This window comes from Camelus ferus, chromosome 16 (assembly GCF_009834535.1).
Source record: "Camelus ferus isolate YT-003-E chromosome 16, BCGSAC_Cfer_1.0, whole genome shotgun sequence".
Taxonomy (NCBI): domain Eukaryota; kingdom Metazoa; phylum Chordata; class Mammalia; order Artiodactyla; family Camelidae; genus Camelus; species Camelus ferus.
In genome coordinates, this window is record NC_045711.1 from 34,917,172 (window position 1) to 34,941,599 (window position 24,428).

At 52.2% G+C, this 24,428-nt stretch overlaps 1 protein-coding gene and 1 long non-coding RNA gene across 3 annotated transcripts; one reads left to right on the forward strand and one right to left on the reverse strand.

Annotated features, from left to right (window-relative positions):
• The first annotated feature begins 930 nt into the window (after window positions 1–930).
• WNT9B (Wnt family member 9B) lies at window positions 931–24,251 on the forward strand. Its single transcript, XM_032457186.1, has 4 exons — window positions 931–1,054; window positions 17,379–17,635; window positions 19,062–19,327; window positions 20,187–24,251. Exons 1-4 carry the CDS (start codon window positions 975–977, stop codon window positions 20,658–20,660), a joined length of 1,077 nt encoding a protein of 358 aa, XP_032313077.1. The 5' UTR covers window positions 931–974; the 3' UTR covers window positions 20,661–24,251.
• Window positions 9,880–22,011, reverse strand: LOC116656767. Of its 2 annotated transcripts, XR_004311693.1 has the most exons (6): window positions 21,885–22,011; window positions 21,736–21,800; window positions 17,455–17,604; window positions 16,207–16,750; window positions 14,791–14,879; window positions 9,880–14,088 (listed from the first exon to the last, which is right to left on the reverse strand). It is a non-coding gene; the product is annotated as an uncharacterized LOC116656767 (long non-coding RNA). The 2 variants fall into 2 exon arrangements; XR_004311692.1 differs by having other exon boundaries at window positions 9,880–14,879.
• Window positions 24,252–24,428: the final 177 nt, after the last annotated feature.

The following is a 24,428-nucleotide window of genomic DNA, read 5'->3' on the forward strand; positions in this document are numbered from 1 at the left end:
AATCTTGCTTGTGTAATTTGTTGCACATCTCCCTCCTAGATGGGTGCCACCCACTGCCTTGATCAGTGCACTTCCGCTGCAGGAATTGGGGTTAAACTTTAAAAAAGAATAAGCAAGACAGAGCTTTGTGGCCCAACATTGGACATTTCCGTCCTGTCTGACAGAAGTTCTTGTATCTACACACTTTGGACAGCGGGTTCCTCCCTCACCCCTACACGAGCTCTGTCTGCTCCACTGACTAGAGAATCTGGATTTTTGTTTTTTGAATATCAGCCAATGCTCACTGAGGCCTCCTCCTTGACAGTCTCCCTTTTAGAAACTAGGCTCCCTTTTCCCTCCTTGGCTCTGACCAAGGGACTCCCCCGCCCCGGACACCCTTTGCCGTTAGGCTTGCATTTTTCCCGCTCTGAAGAGCGGCTCTGTGTCCGCACCCGACCCTGCTTTCAGAGAAGCGGAAGTGAAGAGGGACCCGCACCCACCTGGCAAGAGAGCCGCACGACTTCTCCGCAGACTCCAGGCTCCTCCCTCCTTTTACGCCCCAGACCCCTTGATCCTTGGGGGAGGGAATCCTGCGCGTCCCTCCACCCCGGCTGGGTAGGCAGAAACTCCCCATCCTAGTTTCTCCACGCCCGGGGGCGGAGGGAGGTTGGTTCACGTTCAGCCCCTGCGTACCCGGGCCCGCACGGCGTCAGGTGAGCTCTCACCTGGGGCGGGTGGGCGGGAGAGTTGGGGGTGGGGCGGGGCGGGGCGGGGGCGGACCCCGGCCAGCGGCCCCACCCGCGACGGGGCGGGGCAAGTAGGCGGGGCCAATGAGACAGGGGACTCGCCGCCCCGGGTGGGGTGCCACCAGCGCCGCCCCGCCCCCCCACCCGCTCCGCCCCGCCCGGGTTTAAAGTCCCGCGGGCTGCTGGTGGCGGCGCTGCAAGCGCCGAGCAGCGCAAGGAGATGCGACAGGGCGCCGCGCCGCCGGCATCATGCGCCCCCAGCCCGCGCTGGCCCTGGCCGCGCTCTGCCTGCTGGCGCTGCCCGCCGCCGCCGCCGCCGCCTACTTCGGGTCAGTGCCCGTCGCGCCCCGGCCCGCCTGCCTCCCCTTCCTCCTGCTGCAGCACGGCCAGCTTTTCCCTACTCTGGCCCCAGCCCGGGAGGGATCTCGAACTCAGACCTTAGGTCCAACCTGGGGGTCGGAGTTCGCTCCCCGAGCTCAGTTCCTGGCTTCCCCGACTCCTGGGCAGATAGCACCTTCTAGAGTCTGAGCTCTGGGCCCGTTCACCGCCGCTCTTCTCACCCAGCTCTGTCCGAGACCTCATCCTGCTCACTCTACCGGGCCTCAGTCCCCGGCCCAAGCTCCCGGACTCTGCACGGGTCTCAGATCTTGTCCCCATCCTCCCGGGCGCGCCCTGTCCTTGCCGGCCCAAGGCGTCCCTCCTGCCCTCTCCGATCCTCAGTCGGTTCCCTGTCGGCCCCGTCCTGGATTCTGTCCAGCCACAGTCCTTGCCTGGGGCTCCCTCCCCACCCTCTGCCTTCACCCCCCCAGAACGGAGACCCGAAAGGGTGGGTGGATAGGTGAGGTGGGTTGTTACCCAGGCGGGGGAGGGGATTGCGCCGACCCAAGAGGGATGGAGGAACTTGCGGACAGTGTGGAGTGTCAGCTGGAGATGCGAGAGGGAACCGTCCGTGGGGAAAACCCGATCAAATCGCAGGCCTAGCGTGGGGTGAATTCTCAGGAGATGACAAAGAGTGAGAGGGAAGGCGGTAAATAAGATTGGAAAAGGAGGATAAGAGTTGGGGTGACAACTGGGGAGAGAATGGGATGGGAGCGGGCAGTATTTGGAGAGCAAGTTACAAGGCAATTGTGCCTCCTTCTCTGACCCCGAACCGCAGGGATGGGGTAGGAGATGGGGTCGTTGGTGTGAAGGCACTTTCCTGACCTCCACCCAAAGCCTGCTCCAAATAGGTACAGTCTGTTAGTTTAAATCATTCCAATTATGCTTTTTGTGATCCTCACCCCAAGTCAGAGTGAGGTTTACAGTTTGACTCCAGAAAAGGCAAAAAACAAAAACAAAAAACAAATCATGCAAGTGACCTGCCAGGGACTGCTTTTGAGGACCTGGAGGGAGGGGCGAATAAGGGCCTGAGAGTGTCTGAGAGGTCCCACACAGGCTGGAATAAGGGCTGTGGGTTAATTTCCAGGTCATGACCCCTGGTTAAAACATGCCTTGGCTGTGGGCAATGGCCTCTCCTGAAATATATAGGAGGTGGGGTGGGGGTGGTGTCAGTCCAGCCCCTAGCTCTGGGCTCAGCTTGCAGGTGACCTGGGAGGACCACTCAGTCTCTGGCCTCAGTGTCCCCTTTTGTAAAAAGTAGGGGCTGAACTTGACATGACTGAGCCTTTCTATCCATTTCAAGAGTACTGTGCATACATGTTTGTTTCCCAGTGACTTCAGGCTTGAAAAGGCACTTCTGTTGCATCCACAAACAGGAGAAAGTGGTCGGGGCACAGACTCTGGGTTCAATCCCCAATCCATCTGCCTGTGAGCTGTGTGCTCTTGGCCCAGTCACTTAACCTCTCTGTACCTCAGTTTCTCATCTGTAAAATGAGAATAATAGTGCTTATTTCATATGAGGATTATGTGAGTTAGTACATGGAAAGCACTTACAACAGGGCCTAACACATAGTAAATGCTCAACTAATACTAGTAATTAGTACTATTAAGGAGACCAGGTACACTGCCTTGATATCCCAGCCCTGACAGGGATTTCTGAACTGAAATGCAGAGCACAAATTGTGGGAAGGCATATGGTGCTTGCATCTTCTTGGATACCAGCTGGTTTCCACAATCCCTTTGTTTGCTTGGATTTGGGGGTTGAGGATGGGGCAAGGGCCAGGTGAGGTGGGAGGAGAGGGGCTCCAATAGGCCAGGACCACCCAGGCTGATGTGGTTGGAAGAGAAAGCAGTTTGTGGCAGTGCAAGGGTTAGAATTTGGGGGTGGTAGGCAAGGGCTCAGCCTTGGAGATGAAAGGGAGATGGTGGATCAGGCATGGGTTAGGGCTGAGAGGGATCATGTGTGAGCCCCCTTCTCCAAGTCGTGAGCCCCCCCTGGACAGAGCTGGCAAAGTACACTTAAGCTACCACCACCTCAGTCTGGGAAGGAGGACAAATGCTCAGAGAATAAACTAAAACTGCGGTTTCATGCTGTTATGTGTCTGGCCTCAGAGAACGCACAGGATTGATCCTGAATTCTCACTGAGAAAGCCCTTTTGTGACTCAGTCCGGCCAGATTTCCCATCTTCCTATCAGAATATGCTCTCTGGAAGGACTACGCCAGTTACTCACACTGCAGTGAGAACTGAAGGCAGTGCGCTTCTCTCTGCCCCAGGTCATTTGTGTGTGAAGGCTCACTTCTGATAGTAAGGTCAAGTGTCTTGGCATCCTGATAAAAGGAAATTCAAACATGAGAAGAGCAGGTGAGGCCAATCTTCTTGGGGTTTCTGAACTCATAGAATCACAGACTTAAGAGTTGGAAGTGACCCCCAAAGCTTCTCTGGTCTAACTCCCTGCTTCCAGCAGGTCATATTGATGCTGTTAATTCTGTTGATGCTGATAATAACATAACTAGTACTGCAGTCTACAAATCATCTTCTAATCCAGCCCCTCTGTCATCTGATCCCCAGGCCCATTCTTGAGGTATACAGGATGGGTGTAAATAGTTCCCAAAAGGAAACCAAGGGTCAGAAAGGCTCAGTGACTCACCCTATGTCACACAGCAAGTTAATGGGAGAGGCAGGATAGAAACCAGGTCTCGCCTCCAGTCTGGGCGAACAGCCACCAGAGCTAATGCTGTGTGGTCACCCAGGAGAGCCGCAGCTGCAAAGGAGCTGCAGCGGGTGAGGGGGTACCGGGTTGACCCCTCCCCTGCTTGGTTAACTCTGTCAGACTCTCTTGGCTGCAGTGGGATGGGTGAGGCCACAACATTCTCCTCTGTCCTCAGCAGTGAGACAAGATGCACTGAGCCCTGCTTGGGTATCAGGTGGGCTTCAAGAGGATGGCACAATGACCGTGGGATGGGAGGTAGACCAGGTTTTTCCTGGCTCTGCGCCACTCTCTGTGTAGTCCATGGTCAAGTCACTTGCCTCCAAGGTCTTTAGTACCTGGGGGGCCTAAGGTTCCCTAACCACTGGTCCTGGAAGTCTAGGACTACTCAAGAGCTCATATTTTGGCTCAGATGGCTTGGAATTCTGCAAATGTTAACTTCTGTGGTGTTTTATAAATGAACATTCACTGTATTATATGATGAGCTGGGTACATGATAGTAGTCGTCACCCAATCCAGTCATTTAGTCATCCTAATGAATTTTATAACCAGAAATAGTTCCTGTGGATGAAACTTTTAAAATTACAGTTGATTTTGGTGGTGCTTTTTTATATGTGTGACCTCTGCACTGTTTGGGTTTCTTTCCTATCTAGGGATAGTACAGAGAAATTTATGGAAGCACAGGCTTTTGAGTCATGCAGACTTTAGTTTGAGTCCCAGTTTTGCCTCTTGCTAGCTGTGACTTTGGACACATGTCTTAGCATTTTGGGGCTTTGGGTGATAATAATACCCATCCTTAAAGGCTGGTGTGAGGCTTAATTGAGACAATGAATGAAAGGACCTGATAGGGTACCTGGCATACTAATGACTCAGTACAGGCCCACTTGTGGTGTTGCTGGGGTTCTAACCGTCTTCTCGGGTTGTGGAGGTGTCATCACTGTGAAGAAGCAAAACACAGTATTAATTTTTTCCAAATCACCATTACATACAATAAAATGCATGCATTCTAAGTGCATAGTTTGGGTGTTAACAAATGTATACTCCCGTGTAACCACCACCACAATTTTTGTATGGAACAGTGACTTCACCCCAAAGGATCCTTTCTGCTCCTTTGTAGTCAACACTCTCCCACCAGTCCCAGGTCACCACTTCTCTGCTTTCTGTCACTTTAGATTAGTTTTGCCTTTTTGTAGAAGTTCATATAAATGGAGTCATATGGTATATAGCCTTTTTTTTATGCCATTTTTTAAAAAAATGGGACTCTTTCTTGATCTATTAATCTACCTAATTTAGGGCCATGCACTCATTGACCTTATGACTTCTTTTTAAGGATATTTTTTTTGGGGGGGGATAACTAGGTTTGTTTGTTTATTTATTTGTTATAAAAGGAGGTGCTAGGAATTGAACCCAGGACCCTGTGCATGCTAAGTATGAATTCTACCCCTGAGCTATACCTCCCCCTCCTTATGTAGCTTTTTGTATCTGAATTCTTTTGCTCAAAATAATGTTTTTGAGATGCATCCATGTCATTGCATGTATCAGTAGCACATTCCTTTTTCTTGCTGAGTAGTATTCCGTTGTATGGATGTAGCATAATTTGTTTATTTATTCACCAGTTGATGGACATTTGGATTGCTTCCACATTGGGGCTATTCCAAAGAAAGTTGCTATGGACATTCATGTACATGCCTTTTTGTGGACATATGTTTTTATTTCCCTTGGATGCATATCTAGGACTGGATTTTTGGATCATGTGTATGTGTTTGACTTTAGAAGAAATGGTCAAATGGTATTCCAAAGTGGTTGTACCATTTTACACAGTAATGTAAGACAGTTTCAGTTGCTCCATATTCTTGTCAGCTATCAGTCTTAATTTTGGCCACTTCAGTGGATATGTATTAGTATCTCATTGTGGTTTTAATTTGTGTTTTTCCATTGATGAATCGTGAGTTGAACATCTTTCATGTGTGTGTTGATCATTTGGATTTCTTTTTCATTGGATTCTTTGTCTTTTTATTATTGAGTTGTAAGAGTTTTTTTTTTTTACATATTTTGGATATAAATCCTTCATCAGAAAGTATTAACAATATTTTATCCCTATCTGTAGCTTGCCTTTTCATTTTCTTATTACCTTATGAAGGACAGATCTAATTGTGATGAAGTACAACTTTTGAACTTTTTCTTGTATGGTTTGTGCTTTTTGTCTGTCTTATCCAAGAAATCTTCGCCTGTTGGAGGTTGCAAAGATTTCCTCCTGTGTTTTCTTCTAGAAACTTCATAGTTTCAGCTTTACACTTAGGTCTCTGATTTTTATGAGTTAATTTGTGTGGATGGTGTGAGGTAAGGGTTGACGTTTATTGTTTTCCAGGTAGATATCCCCTTATTCCAGCACCATTTGTTGAAAAGATGATCCTTTCATCATCATCTATGTTGCAAATTAATTGATCCAACATATTAGGGCTTATTTCCAGGCTCTATTCTGTTCCACAAATTTATCTTTAGGCCAGTACCACAGTCTTAATTACTGTAGCTGCATGGTAAGACTTGAAACCAAGTACTATGAGTTCGTCCTTCTTTTTCAAAATTGTTTTGGCTATTCTAGGTCCTTTAAATTTCCACATAAATTTTAGCATCAACTTGTCAATATCTACAGGAAGGCTTGCTGAGATTTTGATCGGGATTGCACTGAATCTATAAATCTATTTACAGAAGATTGGCATTCTAACAATTTTGAGTCTACTGATTTATAAACCAGCCATATGTCTCTTTTGGGGGATTTTAAAAATTCTATCAGCAATGTTTTGTAATTTTCAGTGTGCAGGTCTTGAAAACATTTAAAAAACTATTCCTAAGTGTTTCATGTATTTGGATTTTTTAAAAACAGTTTTAGGAATTGACTGAGTCCTGAGAAAAACAGAGTTGGAGGGAAGAAAGGGTAAAATAAATTTTATTGCTTTGAGATGGTAGACTGTAAGCCAAACATCACTGATAAGAATCATTGTATTTGGGGAAGGAATTTAAACTAGCTTGTCTCTGGCTGAGCTGTAACCCCTGAGGAGTTGGGCTCTAGAGTCAGGGTCAAACCAGCCTCCTCAGTGGAAGGTGATGGAGTTTCTGAGGCTGAGGATGGGAAAACAGAGGTGAGAGAAGCAAAGTGGGGGAAGGAATCTCCTAAGGAAGAGAGGTCCTGGTGCCTCAGATAGAAGGTGGGCTCAAGAGGAGGTAGGCCAGGTGCTGTGAGGGAGACCCTCACCCGGGCATCAGCCTGAGCAGGATGGGAGGCAGCCCAAGACCCTGCTGTGGTGTAAGGAGCACTGGACTCAGTCACACAGATCAAGTTCAAATCCTCCAGCCAGCTACTTTAACTGTAGCCCAGGGCAAATCAGTTAGCTGCTCTGACCTCAGTTTTCCCACCAATAAAATGGGCTAATCCTTACCTCATTGGGTAGTTATGATGGTTTTATGTATATAAAAGTGCTGAAATGTTATCCATATATATGGAGTCCGAGAAACCTAGTGGTCTGTCTTAGAGCATCCCAACTTAAAGGAGCATCTTTTTGACATCTGTTCCTTCCTCTCTTCATCTTTATCCCAGTCACTGTGTAATTTGAATCCTTCCTAGGCTCAATACTTTGTGCATAATCTCATTTAACCACTGTAGCATCCCAGGAGGTAGGTGCTGATATAATCATCCTCATTTACAGGTGATGGGGGAGAAAAGCTCAGAGAGGCCAAGTGCCTTGCCCAAAGTCACAGAGCTAGTGGCTGGCAGCACCTAGATTTGAAATCCAGTCTGTTAGAATCCAGAGCCAACCTCTCCATCCCTGCCTCCTGCTGCCTGTTGATCCCCTGCTGAGGCCTGCCTTCCCCTGGGCAGCTCTGACTCTCTGAGCAGCCCTCCACCCTGTAGCCGACACCTTTCACTTGGCATATGTTGCAGGTATCTCTTGCACTGCATGTCTTAAACTCTTGGCTTGTTACCCAATGGTTTACACGCTTATGTCTCCAGTCCATGCATAGCTCCCTTTAAACAGAAGTCTTGGGGCCCTGTTGTTGGATGACTCCTCCCACAGTACCTAGCATTGCCTTCTAGTCCACAGTGAATGTCTGGGTGGGCTGTCCCCTCTCCCTTTTGCTGATCCTTCCTCTCCCCCAGAACCTCCCTCTCTGCCCCATCATGTTTGCTCTCTCTGCCTGACTCCCTCAAGGACACACTGCTTGGTCATGACCTGGCCTCTGTCAGGCAGGATAAGACCTAGAAGCAAAGCAGAGAGCAGACACTTGCTCCCATCAGACTTCAGAAGTCAGCCACACCTGGCCTTCCGTGGGAACCCTGGGGGCAGCGGAGATGAGCGGGGAGGTGGGACAGACACCTCAAGCCCAGACCCTCTCACTGGAGAGACCAGAGAGGGAAGGTAAAGAGTCTCAAAGAGCCAAGGGAGAACTGAACCGCCATATTCAGTCAGTCCTGAAAATTCCCCAGAGACGGGTTTTAGGGCAAGAGTAGAGAAGGTTTGCTTTCCCCATAGTTCCAATCCTTTTGAGGCCAGATACATTTCAGAATTCAAGAAGTTTCAAGTTTTAGAAAGATCATATGATACATACGCCACGTAGAATATAACATCCCTAGCAAGGTATAGGTAGTCCCCAGTAATCAGACACAATTAGTTTTGCAGAAAAACATTTACCTGTTGGGATAAATAAAGACCATAAATATTCTCACTTTGGTTCAAGTCAAGTCTTGCTGCCATATGAATTCACCACCAATGGGCAAAAAAAAACAAAAAACAAAACAAAAAAAAAACTGTAGTTGTCTGAGCTTTCTGGAGTCTGGAATTGTGGATAAAATTTTGTGAACCTGCAGTAAACTTTCAGCACGTGTCACCACAAGAGGTTGTGCAAGCCGTTCTAAACAAAGTCTTGGGCCAAGTTCTCACTGTGTAGCAAAGGGAGGCTCTGGCTGCCCAAGCCCAGCTTGTCCCTAGAAACTGAGGTTCATAGGGAATCAGCCTGGCTCTCCCTGTCCCGTGGGGGTTGAGCTGGTCGGAGGAGTCAGAGTCTGACTGACCATGGCCAGGCTGTCCTGAGATCTTGCACTGGGGAGAGCTCACGCTGCCCATCCCAGTCTAAGGGCAGGGGAGGCCATGGCCTCAGGCAAGCTACTCCAGAGCCACACCCTTCCAGAGCCTGCTTGAGTTTGGGAAGGTTTGGTGGCAGTGGGGGGCGTTAGGTGACCCCTGTAACCTGGGACTAAGGCGGCAGGGAGGCCAGTGGTATGGGTCTAGGGGTGGGAGAGGCTGAGGGAGAGCCTGGAGCTATACTTTCTGCTTGGGGTTAACATCTGAGAAATGTATGCAGTCAGCAGGTGTCTGCGCTGGGGGACCTCAGTGTGTGAGAAACCAGGACCTCTGCCAAAGGGCTTCCAGGCTACTTGGAGAGACTGTACAGCCCTGAGGAGGAATAAAAAAAGTGTGAACCATGCAGATCTAATGGTACTATATTCAAAAAAGTGGGAGAAAACAAAGAAATTGGATGGTTGAGTAGGATGGGGCTGGCAAGTAAGGAGGACTTCCTGGAAGAGGCAGATAAGTATCTTAGCCTACTAGAGCTGAATGGGGCCTCATGATCACCTTCCCCATTCCCTACATTTTCTTGAGTCAACTCTTGAAAAAGGCTGTGGCTATAAAAGAGTCCAGGGGATCCATGAGGGCTTCTGATCTGGGAAAGGAAACCCAGGTAGCAGTGACAGCACGAAGAAAGGCATGGAGTTTGGACTAAGTTGGCCATGGCAAGAGGACAAGGAGGAGATCTGTCTGGCCCGAGGGGAGGGACCTTCTGCTACAGCCCTGGTTGGCTCTGAGTCCAGGACAGTCTGAGGTGGGAAGCTGTTCTGGTCCTGCTCTGGAGGACCCTGCTCTGGAGGACCCTGCTCTGTTTCCAAAGAAGCCCCTTACAACTCCATCCATACCCGGGGCTGTCCTGACCCCTCTGGCCCTACTAGGCATATTCAGGGAGTGGCTCCTTGACCAGGTAGGAGATTCCTGCTATCCTTGGAGCTGAGGGGAGGGGTGTGGGGGTGGGTGGGCCATCGCTGGGATCTGCAGGAGGACAAGTGGAGTCTGCAGCATGGAACGTCTCCTCCTAGAGCATGTGCAAACAATAGAATTGTCCTCATCACAGGATGATCATACACAAGGCATTCCCCAGGGGCCTGGCTCTTCCAGAGCCTGCCACGCTTGTTAGTTGGTCAACTTACTATGGTTGAAAAAAATGGGCCAAAGTTACACAGCCCATGAGCCGGGATCCCATGGTTAGAGCAGAACGGGGTGAGGGTGTTGCTTGCTCCAAGATGATATAGCCTTGATGATGACTCGCCTTTCCCTGCAGTCCCCACCCTGGGCCCCCTAAACTATTCGTCCCCTGGGTCAGGGCTGGGTTTGTGAACCCAAGAAGCTGGGGAAGCTTGTCTTAAGGCTTCCAGCTCCCCTCTTCTCCTGCCCTTCCATTCCTCCCCTGAGGCTTCCCTTTTCTCTCTTCTTCTCATGATCCCAGACCTCTCCTTTGAGCTTCCTTCTGTTTTAGCAAAGTTATGTCCTCAGGCACTGGCGTAATTATATCAGACTCTCACACTTGAGTATGGATTGACAGGCCACTTCTCTACACTTTATTTCTGACTCTTGACTAAAAAGAAACAGAGTTTTAGACCAGAGTCCTTCTCTCCCTTTGACTGCCCAGGAGGCCAGAGGAGTCCTGACCAGGCTTCCTTCCCTTCAGTCCTACCTGTCTTGTGTTTCTGTCACCCTAGATGTTTGCTATGGTGATGGCTGATTTTTCTTCCCTGAAGTGTTACATTAAAACTGAAAGCGGAGACCACCAGTCTTAACAGAAGCAATCAGGAGACCTGAGGCACAGTCGTAGCCCTGCCACTAACTCATTGGGTCATCTTGGACCAAAAAATCTTATGTGAACTTCCAGGGCACCAGGCAAGTCAAAACAGAGACCTGCATACTTGGCAAACCTCTTGCCCTCCTGCCTGCCCCTAGAAGCCTCTGGGATACCTTCCCAGGTGCCATCAAGGCAAAATCTCTGGACTGGGTGATCTTGGATTTCCCCAGCTCTAGAATATAGTGATTCAAATGGTGTACATTTGGACCCAGCCAGGGAACTGGGGGAGATGTTTATAATCTCAGACACGTGGAAGGAAGGGATTCCTCCATACAGGATTGACTTTGGGTACCCTCTGTGACCACCGTGCCACCTGATGCATGCATGCCAGGGACAAAGGCTTCCTCTAGTCAGCTTCAGCCTGAGCCAGAGTGGAGTGGGAGGGAGGCAGGAGGGAGGAAGGGGGAAGCATTTCCTCCACAGATGTTGCACTAAGCCATGCTCTAAATACCCAAGATTGTTGAGATGCAAAGCACGCTTGTTGGACAGGCTGCTGGCTGCCCACTTAGCTCGTGAGCACACGTCTCCACGATGCCATCCTCAGCAGGCAGTCCGGTTGGTGGCTGTGAAACAGGAAGTGGAGCTGTTCTGGGAGAGACAAAGCCCACAGCTGGACCAGGCTCTTTTCTCTCTGCACCAGGAGTGGGGTGGGGGACGAGCTCTGGGGTGGGCTCTGGGGTAGGGGGAGGTGTGATGATTCAGTCCCTGAGGTGGGTTTTGAGGCTAAGAGTGGGGAGAAAAAGACAGCTGGACCCAGGAGGGACTGAGGGGGACCCAGACAGGGAATTAGTGAGTGGTCTTCTTTGGCCTCAATCTGAAACTCAGTCAAATCCTTTATATTGCTATTTAAATAAATGAGTGAGTGAGTGAAAGGAGTGGTTAGGGGGAGTTAGAGTAAAGGTGGAAAATGGTAACTGTTGAGGATGCTCACTAAGGACATCTTCTTGGAGGAGGTATGAGGGGACAGCGAGTCTTGTCGAGGAGAAAGGAGTCTGAGAGATGGAGGGAGGGGTGTGCTTCTCAGCATGTAAACCTCGGGGTCCCTCAGATGATAGGAGGGGAAGGGGGCCAGAGGTGGGTGCTGAGGGGCCCCCCTCCCTGAAAAGGGACTGCCTGGAGCAATGTGCCCTCTCTTCCTGGGCCAGACACTGCCCTCGCTAGCTCTCTCCTGCTGGGAAGACATGGGGAGTGGAAAGGGCAACAGGTGGGGGAGTGTGAGTGTGTGTGTGGGGGGGAGCGTGTGTGTGTGTGTGTGTGTGTGTGTGTGTGTGTCGGGGGATTTAGTGAGGGCGGGAAAGGTGGACTGAGATATTTGAGATGAAAGCACAAAAGAAGCACTTACCATACAAATGGCCCTGCAGCGGAAGCCTGTTATCAGGATCATCTAACAGGGTTTTGTGGGGCCAAGGCCAATGCTCCAGGCAGGGCAAGGCTTTCCTGGTTCCCAGGTAACTACCTGCAGTTGGCACGGACCATGGTGCCAGGCACAGCTCCTGGACCCTCCAGCTCAGGGTCCAGACAGGCTGGCACGACCTGGTGCCCTGGGAATTGCCAGTCTTGTCCTGCACCGCCCACCTGCTCACCCACCACAGTGTGGGGGCGGCCTCCTCTGGAACCATCAGACCCTCTGGAGCAGAAACAAGGATGGGGGTGGGGATGGAAGAGCAGAGCCAGGATACCCCTGGTGATGGGAAGTGCTCTGCACCTGCCAGGCTTTCCCCAGGGAGCTGGGCCTGCCCCCTAGACCTCCCTCCTGCCCCTCCCCACCCCAGGCCCCCCACTACAGGCAGAACAGGACTAGCCAAGGAGTCCTGATTTGGGTCCCTGAGCGGCTACTGATTGTTCCTCTGGCTCAAAGCCTTCTCCTTCCCCTAGCCCTTGGGGCCTGGGGAGAGTTTGGAGTGCTCCTGAATCCAGCCAAGTTCCCTCCAGCACAGCCCCTGACACAGAGTAGATGCTTAAGAACGACACTTCCCTGGAGCTTACTGCATGCCGGGCACCATTCTAAGAGCTTTACAAATGATCATTCATTTAATCCTCACAATAACCATGTCAGTAGGTATTATGATTATCTGCATTTCACAGATGAGGCACAGAGAGGTGACATGCCTTGCCCAAGGTAGCACAGCTAGTAACAGGTAAAGGTGGGATTTGAACTGAGGCAGTCTGGCTCTGGTCATGATCTCCCACTAGTCAATGTGTACTTGTTAGATAGAACGAGCTTAGGGGTGAGCGGACATCTCTGGGTTCACCAATGGGTGAGGGCAGACCTGGGACCAGACTACCCCAGGCAACAACAGCCCTGGGGGCCCAAGGTCCTTGGATTCCCACACTCCAACAGGTGGTGGGTGATCATTCCAGGGTGGGCTGTAGTTCTTTTGAGGGGTTTGGTGGTCCCTGAGATCCTGTTGACGACAGACCAAAGCAGTCTGCTGGGAAGCTTCGCCAAAGCCTGGGAGAACTTACTTTTGTTTCCTTCAAGGTCATCCCAGATGGGGCAGTTTTAGCCAAAATTGTAGATTGAGTGGGCCTTGGACAGTGTGAAAGGAGGCAGGGGCCGGAAGGGTCAGGTGTGGACAGAGCAGGTCTAGAGGGTAGAATGTGAGATGAAGTCCTAAGGGCACCTGGACTTTTCCCACTTTGGAGGGAGACGAGGTGGCTTGGGAAGTGACTGGGGAGGCTCTGGGGTCAAAGCCAAAGGCATCTCATTGTGTGGCATGGGGGTTACCGGTCTTCTTATCAACCTGACCGCCAAGGGCCACGGGCTGAGGGTGTATAGAGTAGAGGGGTACAGGCTGGAGGCAAAGAAGAGGAAAGTGGAGCTGGTCACGTGGGGTTGTTGCTTTCCTGATGGGAAAAGAGAGGCTGGAAGTCAGTCTGGGAGAGCCCAACAGGAAGCAGGAATGGGGGAAACCAGCTGGGTCATAGCAGGTGCAACTTATGGTGGGGGGTCGCCCCAGGCAGCCCAGGGGCACTCAAGTCAGGCAGAGGCCTGAGGGTGATCTTGTCCGCCAGCCCAGAAGGGCAGTTAGCAAGTTCGCAGATTATCCGTCCTCTGGTCTTTGGTTCAGAACACTGGTCACTTGCTTGGCTGATAGCATCTCATCTGACTATGGAGCAGTGTCTTCATTAAAACCCCAGATTTTGTCTGGATTCATTAGACTCATGAAGCTCACTCAGTCTTCTCTGGTTGTATATCTTACCCTCAAGGAGCTCAGCTAACACATGCGTAACTGAGAGTTTTGCAGAGGGGCCTGGTGGGTGAGGTTCTCAGGCTCCGGGTGCCAGAGAGTACAGTTTCTTCAAGGGGAGGTGATCATGCCCACTGGCCCTGGAACAGATTGGAATCTGGAGCAACTAGAATTCTAAAATCCAAGAAGAAACCATCTCTAGCAGACGCCATGGCATCTGCAGGGCATTCGCTAGCATTTGTTTAAGGAAATCAGTTGAGATGTTTTCTAAATTTGATGTCATGGCATTATTTCTTCAAAGGAAAAATGATCCCAAACCACAACAGAAAACAAATAAAAGAGAAACTGGGTCCTGGAAGTTCTCTCAGTTGTCTTCCTAGGCCCTGTGGGGGTCCCTGAGGCAGTGCAAGGGGGCCTTTTTCAAGAGCATCCCTAGGCAGACCAGGGCCCAGGGCAGCCTGAGGCTTCTGTGCGGTTGGCTGCCTTTCCTGACCATTAATCGCTACTAAGTGTCATTACTGCTAATAAAATTAACCGACTTTATACTGGACTCCTGGGGCCATCAATCACAGGGTCTATTACACAAAATTAAAAAAACAGGTGCCTGTTGATGGGGGGAAAAGGTGTTTGCTGAGCCTGGCTCACAGGTGCAGCCTGGGGTATGTACTGTACTCCACAGCTGTCAGAAGGTGGTGATCAGGGACGGCACCCTTAGACAAACTGACTCCCAGCCCTGACACTGTACTACACATCAGAGTGTCTCAAGCAAGAACATAGCTGACTCAGGAAGACTCTGAGGTCAGGGGCTGAAAAGCTCCCCCAGTTCTCCCTCCCATTCTCACCTCTGTTTCTCTCTGTGTTTGGTTTATTCTTTTTCTGTCTCTTTGGACCAGCTTTCTCTTTTTATCTCCTGAGTTACAAGCCCAGTCACCTAAAGAAAGAGAGAGAACGTAACTGCTGTATGCTCTCTTTAGTCAATTTCCAAATTCTCAGAGAAAGAACTGATTGGCCCAGCTTGGGTCATGTGATCCTCATTGGTCCAATCAACAGGCTAGAGCAGCAAGATCATGTGGTATAAAACGGCCAACAGGGTAACCATATAGACAGAAGGAGCAGGTAGGCAGTCAACCCAACAGGTGTCTGCAAGAGTAATTTAAAGGGCTTAGTAATAAGCACTCAAAAATGTGGTAGATAGCATTATATAACACAGCTATCATAATATAAAAGCTCTTGTTCTTAAAATGAAATTTAAGACAGGCTTTGAAGGATGTACAGCCCTGTTGGCCAAAATTCCCATCACTCTCTGCTTGTTCTCTCATCTGTCAATCAGCTGCTACACAGAAGGTCCCAATTTCTGAAACACAGGAACTATGTGAACAGAAGTTGTCCCTCACACCAGCCCCTGCTGTGGGGAGGGAGACATTTGAGGGGCTGGACGGCTGCTGTACCCTTTGTTCCTGCAGCCCCCGAGCTGCTCTCCACCCTGGAGGCCCATCAGGGAGGGGTCTCCTGGGCTGGAGCTGACATCGGGTTCTGCTCTGGACCTGCCAAGGGTCAAGCTGTAAGGGTTTCCTGTCAGACTGCAGGGAGGGGTTTGGGTGTAGACCTGGTGGACTGGAAATTTACCCATTTGCCCCCAGATTAATGATTAACGGGTCCCTGCCCTCACCCTGTCTGGGAGGGGAGCCCAGGGCCAAGCTGGGCCGGGAGGAGTCTGATAGCATCTGTCTCTGCTCGGGGGTTTCAGAGCTATGCTCCACAGCAGGCTGGCTGCACCTGATGGATGTGGAATCTACGGGCACTTACTTGGGGCACCTGGGGCCTGGCCAGAACCCACACCCTCCCGGGGCAGACAGGGAGGGTGTGGCATCCAGCCAAATGTCCGGGCTGGAGCAGGTGGCTCCAAACAAGAGAGCCATGCCCTTAGCCCTGGGGGATGAGGGCCTCTCTGACCACTCAGCATTTGGCCACAGGACTTGCCTTGGCTGGTGGTACACGAGCCTGAGTGACAAGTGTCCCATCCAAGCAGGAGCTTCAAAAGCCATTGCCTGGTTCCACCTTTGCTCTTTTACCATGGTCTTGAGGCCAGCATATTCCAGAAAGGGACTGCTTCCTCCAGCTTGGGTGCTAGTATATTGTATATTCTACCCATGCTGAGGGCCACTAGGGTACTAGATGGCAGATATTTTGAACTGGGAGAAACATCTCACAGATTGCTTCTGGAGGGAGGGATGTTGAGCTCTAACTGTAGCCCCTACCTTGCTGCTGATCTGCTGTAACACTCGGGATAGTCGCTGCCTCTTCATAAAACCTTTGTTTCCTTGTCTAGACAAAGGGAAGACTCTGCCCAGGTTAGACAGTAAAGCATCTTGCAAAAGGAAAGAATTTTGAGAAACTCCAGCTAGCAGGAAAGAGAAATAGCATGTCCCAGGGCACGGTGGTTAGTAACTTTTCATATAATCTTCCCAGCAGCCCCACGAAGTAGACAAGATCACTCTCCACTTTCCAGAGGAGAAAATCAAAGCTTCTAGGTTACACAGCTAGGAGGCAGCAGTTGGGCTTAGAACGTGGCAGCCTGACTCCAGAATCCGTGGACTTCAGATGTAGTAGAACAAGAAGTCTGGAGCTGATGGCCTGATGGAAATGTAGCTCCTTCACCTTCATCCACCTGTCAGTCCATCCACTCATCCTTCCTTCCTCCCATCTCTCTATCCTTCCCTGCTTCCATCCGTTCAGGTATTCCCCAAGCATCACTTTGTAACAGGCATGGAGCGGCCAGATGTTTAAAGATCTGTCTGGGAACTACGGAAACAAGTTAGGTAGGCATGACATTACTTGGGCAGCAACATAACGTAAGGGAGAGAGGGATAACCAGGGAAACTGGCTGGCTGTCTTCTCAATGTCTACATTCCTCTGCCTGCCTCCCTCCTAGGAACACAGCTCTCCCCTCCAGGCAGCAGCCAATGCTACATGCAATATTTCCCAAACTGCCCGGATCGTTCCCCAGCTACCTAGGGAATGTGGTAAATATACAGATTTCCAGGCCCCATTCCAGACAAATGGAAGCAAAATTGCTAAGTATAAATCCTGGGCATCTGTATTTTTAATAAGCCCCCCAAATGATATTTTTTTTTCTGTTTCGGCAAGTTTGGGAAATAAAGTGGGTAAGCAGAGCAGAGACTGGCTTCTGAAAAACTTGGATCTGAGATCCTGCACTAGCCCTTATTATTATAAGCACTTTGGTTTCCTACTCTGTAAAATAGGGGCATAACCCCATGGGGCCAGCCTCCTTCCCAGAAGGACAAATAATGAAGCCCCCAAGAAGGCCCCTTCCCCTCATCTGCCCCACATCTTTAGGGGTTGTCTTCTTTCATCCTCCACTGTCACAACCCCCAAGGGTCACTGATGTCTCTTCTCTCACCCCCTCTAGCTTGACTGGGCGGGAGGTCCTGACGCCCTTCCCGGGGCTGGGCACCGCCGCTGCCCCGGCACAAGGTGGGGCCCACCTGAAGCAGTGTGACCTCCTGAAGCTGTCCCGCCGGCAAAAGCAGCTCTGTCGGAGGGAGCCAGGCCTGGCTGAGACCCTGCAGGACGCTGCACATCTCAGCCTGCTCGAGTGCCAGTTTCAGTTCCGGCATGAGCGCTGGAACTGCAGCCTGGAAGGGAGGACAGGGCTGCTCAAGAGAGGTAGGGAGGGGGGCTGGAAGGAGGGGGGCCTGGAGGAGGGGGACTGGGAGGAGGAGGGCTGGGAGAAGGCTGCCTTTCCCATTCCCTAGGCCCCTGTCCACAGGCCACACTGCCTTGTGAACCCAGCACTGTCCTGAGTAAGAAAGGTCCTGGGAGTTAATGAGGCCCAGTTTTTCCCTCAGGTTTTGGGGAGCAGGGGAGCAAGGAAGACATGCTTGAGAGAGGAGGGGAGGAGGCACCGCTTATTCTTGGAGGAGCTCACAGATGAGATGGGTGACCCCCAGCTCCCTCCCTCAGCCTCCTACACACACACACACACACACACACACACACACACAAGTATGAGAGCAGATAAATGTGGAAGGAAGTTAATAGTTGGCCAAGTGACATGAGACTGGCTGACTCCTCTTGTTAATTCACTCACTTGTTTCTCTGTTCATCACATTCATTGGTCCATCATTCCCTCCTTCCCTTCCACTCCCACCCTCCCTCCTTCCCTGTCTCCCTGCATCTCTTCATGCGTCCACCCAGCTCTCCCTTCACTAAGCATCTGATGAGGCTCACAGCGAGGCAGGCACTATGCTGGATGCTGGAGGTACAGAGCCAAACAAGACCCCATCTGCCCTCAGAAAGCATACAGCCCAAGGGCACAAAAAGGTCATCGTGCAACCGTATCACCAAGCAACAAGGGGCTTTTACAAAGTGGCAGTCATGGTGGACTGGAGCAGTCCACGCCCCTCTAGGCAAGCTGCTCTCTGTGGCTGGGTAGGGTCTTGGGCAGCACTGATGTCCCCCAACACGCCAGGTGTATTGGAGAGCAGGCAGAAGGTAGTGAGCTCATGGGGAAGGCCAGGTCCAGGCTGTACCCCAAAAGTGCAAGAGTCCCCAAGTGGGTGGATAGTCAGTCTGGGACTAGTAAGGTGGGAGACCCAAGGTCACTCTGTCACTGGACCTACTCCCCAATAGGTAGCAGAGGATGACCTCTGAGAGGCATGAGGAAGCACGGGAAGCCCACAGGGCATATTTCAGAGGATTAGGGGCTCAGAAATGGGTTGGTCCAACTTGCTCCCATATTGGCTTGGAGTCAAGGTCTGTGGTTTAGCCCAGTTTCACCGCTTACCACGTGCCTAAGTCTCTTCTCTGCATCTGTGATCACTAGAGGGGGTACCTCCTGTCCTGCTGCCCTGAGAACCTGGACACACACTCCATAGGGAGCTGGAAGTTCTACTTAAACAGCAACTTGCAGCCTGAGTTTAAGGGGCAGGTGACAGAGAGGCTGCCCTGAGCTGTGTCCTCAGGTTCACACGCCCTTCGTCCACTGCTCACTATGGTGGCTCCCAACACCGTCTCTGTCCTTGGAGGGCAGTGGGCAGCCTCTGAGTCCACTCTCCTCCTCCCTCCTGACCCCCCCCGGGGCCCGGCCCAGGTTTCAAGGAGACGGCCTTTCTGTACGCGGTGTCTTCGGCTGCCCTCACCCACACCCTGGCCCGGGCCTGCAGCGCCGGGCGCATGGAGCGTTGCACCTGCGATGACTCTCCAGGCCTGGAAAGCCGGCAGGCCTGGCAGTGGGGTGTGTGTGGCGACAATCTCAAGTATAGCACAAAGTTCCTGAACAACTTCCTGGGGCCCAAGAGAGGAAGCAAAGACCTGCGGGCACGGGCAGACGCCCACAACACCCACGTGGGGATCAAGGTGAGCACGTTCCCAGGTGACCCAAAGCCCTTCCCAGCCAGGGTACAGGGCCGGGGAGCAAGGAGATAGGAAGCCAGGACTTGCCCTGCCCCCAGCAAACACACACAGAGACATTCCTGGATGAACCTCATCCTTTCAACCGACATTCCTTGGGCATCTACTCTGGACAGTTACCAGGCACCAGGAAGTAGGGGAGGGTCCTGGGCCATCTTCCGCGGCTGGGCAGCAGGATGGGGACTTGGTGAGACAGGAACATGTTTGGAGAAGGGTCTCCATTCCGAGGAAGAGCCTTCCTGGATGTCTGCCAGCATAGTTTGAAAACTGACCTGGTACAATCCTCACCCCTCCTCCATTTTACAGATGGGAAGACAGAGGCAGCCCAGAGAGGGGAAGGGATTTAGCTGAGATCACACAGGAGAGGGAAGGCTGGAGGGTAAAATGTATCTAGGTCTATTGGGACGAGAAGGCTGGGAGAGGCAAGGGCTCCATTTTCTTAAGAAATTGAGTTCCATGTTCTGTGTCCTCATCACAGAGTTGGTGTAAACCAGGGCTGCTGTGTTCAGTTGTGCAAGCTGTGTACTCCACAAGAACTCTGGGCCAGGGAAGAGCTGGGGCTGAAGCTGGGGCTACCCTGCTCTTACCAAGGCATGAGGACTGCCAGGGGAAGGGGCGCCTGGAGCTGGTGTGCACTGAGGTGTCACATGGGCCAGCTTGAGTCCTGTCTGCCCCCTCAGGTGGACTTTCCCTGGCCTCTTTCCCATCCTCCTGCCACTCCCCACCAGGGCTGGTGCTCCTAGGGCAGGCTTGGGCCACAGGTCCTGGGCCTCTAACCATGTCTCCCTTCTGCCTCTCCTTGCAGGCTGTGAAGAGTGGCCTCAGGACCACGTGTAAGTGCCATGGTGTGTCAGGCTCCTGTGCTGTGCGCACCTGCTGGAAGCAGCTCTCCCCATTCCGTGAGACAGGCCAGGTGTTGAAGCTGCGCTACGACTCAGCTGTCAAGGTGTCCAGTGCCACCAACGAGGCCTTGGGCCGCCTGGAGCTGTGGGCACCTGCCAAGCCGGGCAGCCCCACCAAGGGCCTGGCCCCGCGGCCTGGGGACCTGGTCTACATGGAGGACTCACCCAGTTTCTGCCGGCCCAGCAAGTACTCCCCTGGCACTGCGGGCAGGGTGTGCTCCCGGGAGGCCAGCTGCAGTAGCCTGTGCTGCGGGCGGGGCTACGACACCCAGAGCCGCCTGGTGGCCTTCTCCTGCCACTGCCAGGTGCAGTGGTGCTGCTACGTGGAGTGCCAGCAGTGTGTGCAGGAGGAGCTTGTGTATACCTGTAAGCACTAGGCCCGCTGCCCAGTATGCCAGCCTGGCACTGCCAGGACCTCCCACGGCACCGGGCCACCTTGAGTCCACCCAGCTGTGCAGCCAGCCCCTCCGGGCAGGTACACGCAGCACGCATGCACTCACCAACCTCCGTGCCGTGCACACGTACTCCTCTCCCCACTGGGCCTTGGCAGCCTTTCCTCCCTCAACTCTCAGCAACAGGAGGTGCGGGCCTTGTCCTTGAACCTGAGGGTCCCCAGCCTTGTTGAGGACTTGGAGCAGGAGGCAGAATGGAAAGGATGTGGAGGGAAACAAGGGAGACCAAGAGGAAGGCAGGACTGAGGATTTGGAGGGGAGGGAGGGGAATATCCTGCCATCTTGATTCTTGGGTTGAGTGGCCTAAAGTCAGCAAGATGCTGGGAGGTGAGCTTCCGGACCAAGAAGGCCCGGGGAGGCAGTGTCAGCTAGAAGCAGAGGCTGGAGTCTGGCTGGGATGGGTCAGCCAGCCCTGGGGCCCTGCTCAGATCACAGTGAACCCCCAGGGCCACAACCCTTCACTCCCCAACCCTGGCTGTGCTGTGCTAGAGATGAGGGGAAAGGCCAGGTGGTTTGGAGAAAGGAAAGCTTAAGTCAGATGTGTGCCCTGGATCCTTGTGTGCTCAATTTGGTTTTTAAAATATGCCTCCATGGAGCCTTCATTCTTACCTCCAGAGCTGAATTATCCACACCTACCCAGCCCTGCTCAGTAAAAGCACCAGTGGATGCAAGGCCGGTAGGAGGAGCCAGTCCCCGGAGTGGGGCTCAGATAGCACACCGAGGTCGCCAGGGGAGACAGTGACCCCTCAATTGCTCAGCCTCCCTTCGAGCCCACTTTGGTCAGCTCGCTGTGGCTGGGGTCCACCCGTGCTGAGGCCCCAGCACAGCTGGCATTCGTGATGCAGAAGAGTTGGTTTATGAGTTCTGATTTGGTTACACTTCTACTCTTCCGGCTACTCTTCTAATTCAGGGTTTTGCCCTGCCTGGAGGTATGGGCGTGGGGAAGTCTTTGCTAAGCCTGGCCCTTCATTAACCAATGGCCCCTCACTTTGGCTCTTACCTGAGGAACGGAAGTGACTGCTAATTTCCTCTGATCCTGCAGACATCTCCAGTGCTACCAAGGTCCTGGGGAGGAGGAGAGAGAAGCTGGTTCATACACGTACTCCCCACAGGCACCTCCCCACCTCCCTACATGCACACCCCTTGGACCTGCCAGGCTGAGGGCCCTCACTCAGCAGCACACATCTCTCTGGTTCAGAATCAAGACTCTGCAGGGGTCACTTTGCTGGAGGTTGTGTTCTTTCCCAGAGCAGGGCCCAATGCCAGCTGGGAGGAAGTGACCTCCTCCGGGACGCCCTTGGCTGCTTTGCTGGCCCTGCCGCGCCCTCTGTCAGCTTCCTTTCTCCCTGAACCCAGAGTTGCTGACCCTTTGCTGAGACAGGAAACTTCAGAATCAGCCAAATGCTGAGAAACCATCTGTGCAAGCCCCAGGAAGAAGCCCCTGGGGCTCCCTGTGATCTCCAAGGGTGACGAGAAGCTGCCCTGTCTTTGGTGGATCAGGCGGCCTCTGGAGGGACACTGCAAGGATCTTTGGCTGCAGAGGCTCTGATAAGAAGCCAAACTGACCTGCGACCACCCCCGAGACTGACTTTGCTGACCCAAGCAGCTAGCCCACATCTTGGCAGGAAGAGAAAAAAGGATAGACAGCTGGTTTTCTAGTTTCTTCCACTGCCTCACTACATGGAGATTTTCTCCCTGCCAGCCTGATCCATCCTCCTCCTCTAGGACCCCAACTCTTCCTCCACCCTGGCTCAGCCCTGGGCAAAAGACAGCAGGAAGAGGGGGTCTGATCCACCAACACGCCGTCCGCATGCCAACTCCATGGTGGGCAATGCTGGGTTTGCAGGAAGATAAAGGGGAGACTGAGGGACTAAGGCCATGGCTGGCCACTAACCCTGACCAGGCCAAGGGCAGGCTCAGAGGGCCTTGGCCTATGGGGTCTTTCCTGTCCAGCCCTCTCCCCTCTTCTCTTTCCCTATTCCCACCTCCTTCTCTTCCAGTTATCCCCAAAGGTCCACCTCAGCCCTGCTGTGGCCCCTGGGACCAGTGACCACTGACCCCTCGTTCTACAGCTCTAAGGGAAACACTCACAGGGTATTTTTGGTCTACCTCACAGATACAGTTTTTAGGGCAAAAGAGAATAATTTATATAGCTAAGATATATGAGAAAGTATTTATGCTATTTATATAGTGTCTATATTTTATGGGCAGCAGCTGGGGCGGGGGTTTGTGCGGTCTACTGGAGGCCATCTACCTGGGGAGAAACAGCCTGGCCTGACTGGGACCCCACTGAGCTGGACATCAGGTGGCTGGGGAGGGGGTCTTGTAGGCTCTCATGTCCCTTGACAGGGTCTGTCCAGGAGCCAGTGAGCTGCATCCCCTCCAAGTGTGAGCTCTGATGGGCTTGATCCAGATCCTTCTTGGGAAGTCACTGTAAATTCTCTGCTCTTCCAGGTCCCAGGCCCCCCCTCCTGCTCTGGTAAAACTGTCTCGCTCATGACAACACTGATAACGAGGATGACCACACTTTGCTTTTGTAAAGCACTTTTGATCTTCAGAAACACTTTTGTCCCTATAATCTCACTTGGTTTCCCCATTATCCGTAAATATTTACTGAACTTCTCCATGGGCCAGGCACTATGGGAGGTGACTTACCCTAAGCCTGGGAGCTCCAAAGTCTGGAGACACCCTGAGCCCAAGAACCCAGGGAAGTGGCTGCTTCCCTGGCTGTATGTGACCCTGCCTTTTGGATCTGGACAGCTTGTCAGCTGTGTGTCAGGGGCTGGGGCTGTCTGAGAGGCCTGGAGAGACAAGGACCCAGGGAGGCCACCCCGGGGCTCCACCATCCGGCCCTCTCTCCCGTGCACACTGCCTGAGAGGGTTGGGCTACTTCACAGGACCCCTCCCAGCCCAAAGATGGGTTTTGTTTGCTCTCATTTGTGTTTTTCTTTTAAAAATGATTTGTTTTCCGTTGGATTTTCTGGCTTCTCTTGTAAAATCAGCTGCACTGGCAACCTGGGCCTGCATTTCCCACCCCCCGGCCACAGTCAGCTAGAGAGGGGGCCCCTATCAGACGGGACGCATGGGGCTGCCCAGTACCCCCACCTCACTCACGATGCTCCTTCCTGGCTCTTGTGGGCATGTCATGTCTCTTCCCTGGTCCAGAAAAGCCCAGCTTCCCTGGTGTCCTCCACTGCCTGGCAGACAGAGTGACAGACCCACACCAGCCCTGAAGGGTATTTCTTGCTTCTCAGAGTTTCCTTTCTCAACAGCCATGAACTTCGAATGCTTTCTGTCTCAGCACATTTTACTGACTTACAATGAGAGCTATCGTATATGGAGCACCTGTTCTGTTCATCCAATCAGCAATGGCTTAGGGAGCTCCTCCTGAGCACCGGGCACCTCCCAGGTGCTGCGGTGCGGCAGTGAAGGGGACCAAGTCCCTGCCCCATGGGGCTGACACTCTAGTGGGAGAGAGAGATGATAAACCAATAAAGTACATGTCAGCTCTGTGTACCTATTTTGTCTCGATTACTGCCATAACCCTGCACGTTGGACACAACCACCCCATCTCGCGGTCAAGGCAATGGACGCTGTGAAGGCTCCTGGATGCCACTAGCAAGCCATGGTGTCAGGACTAGAACACAGAGCTGCCAGCCCCCAAAGTGTGAGTTCTTGCCTCTCAGTACTGCT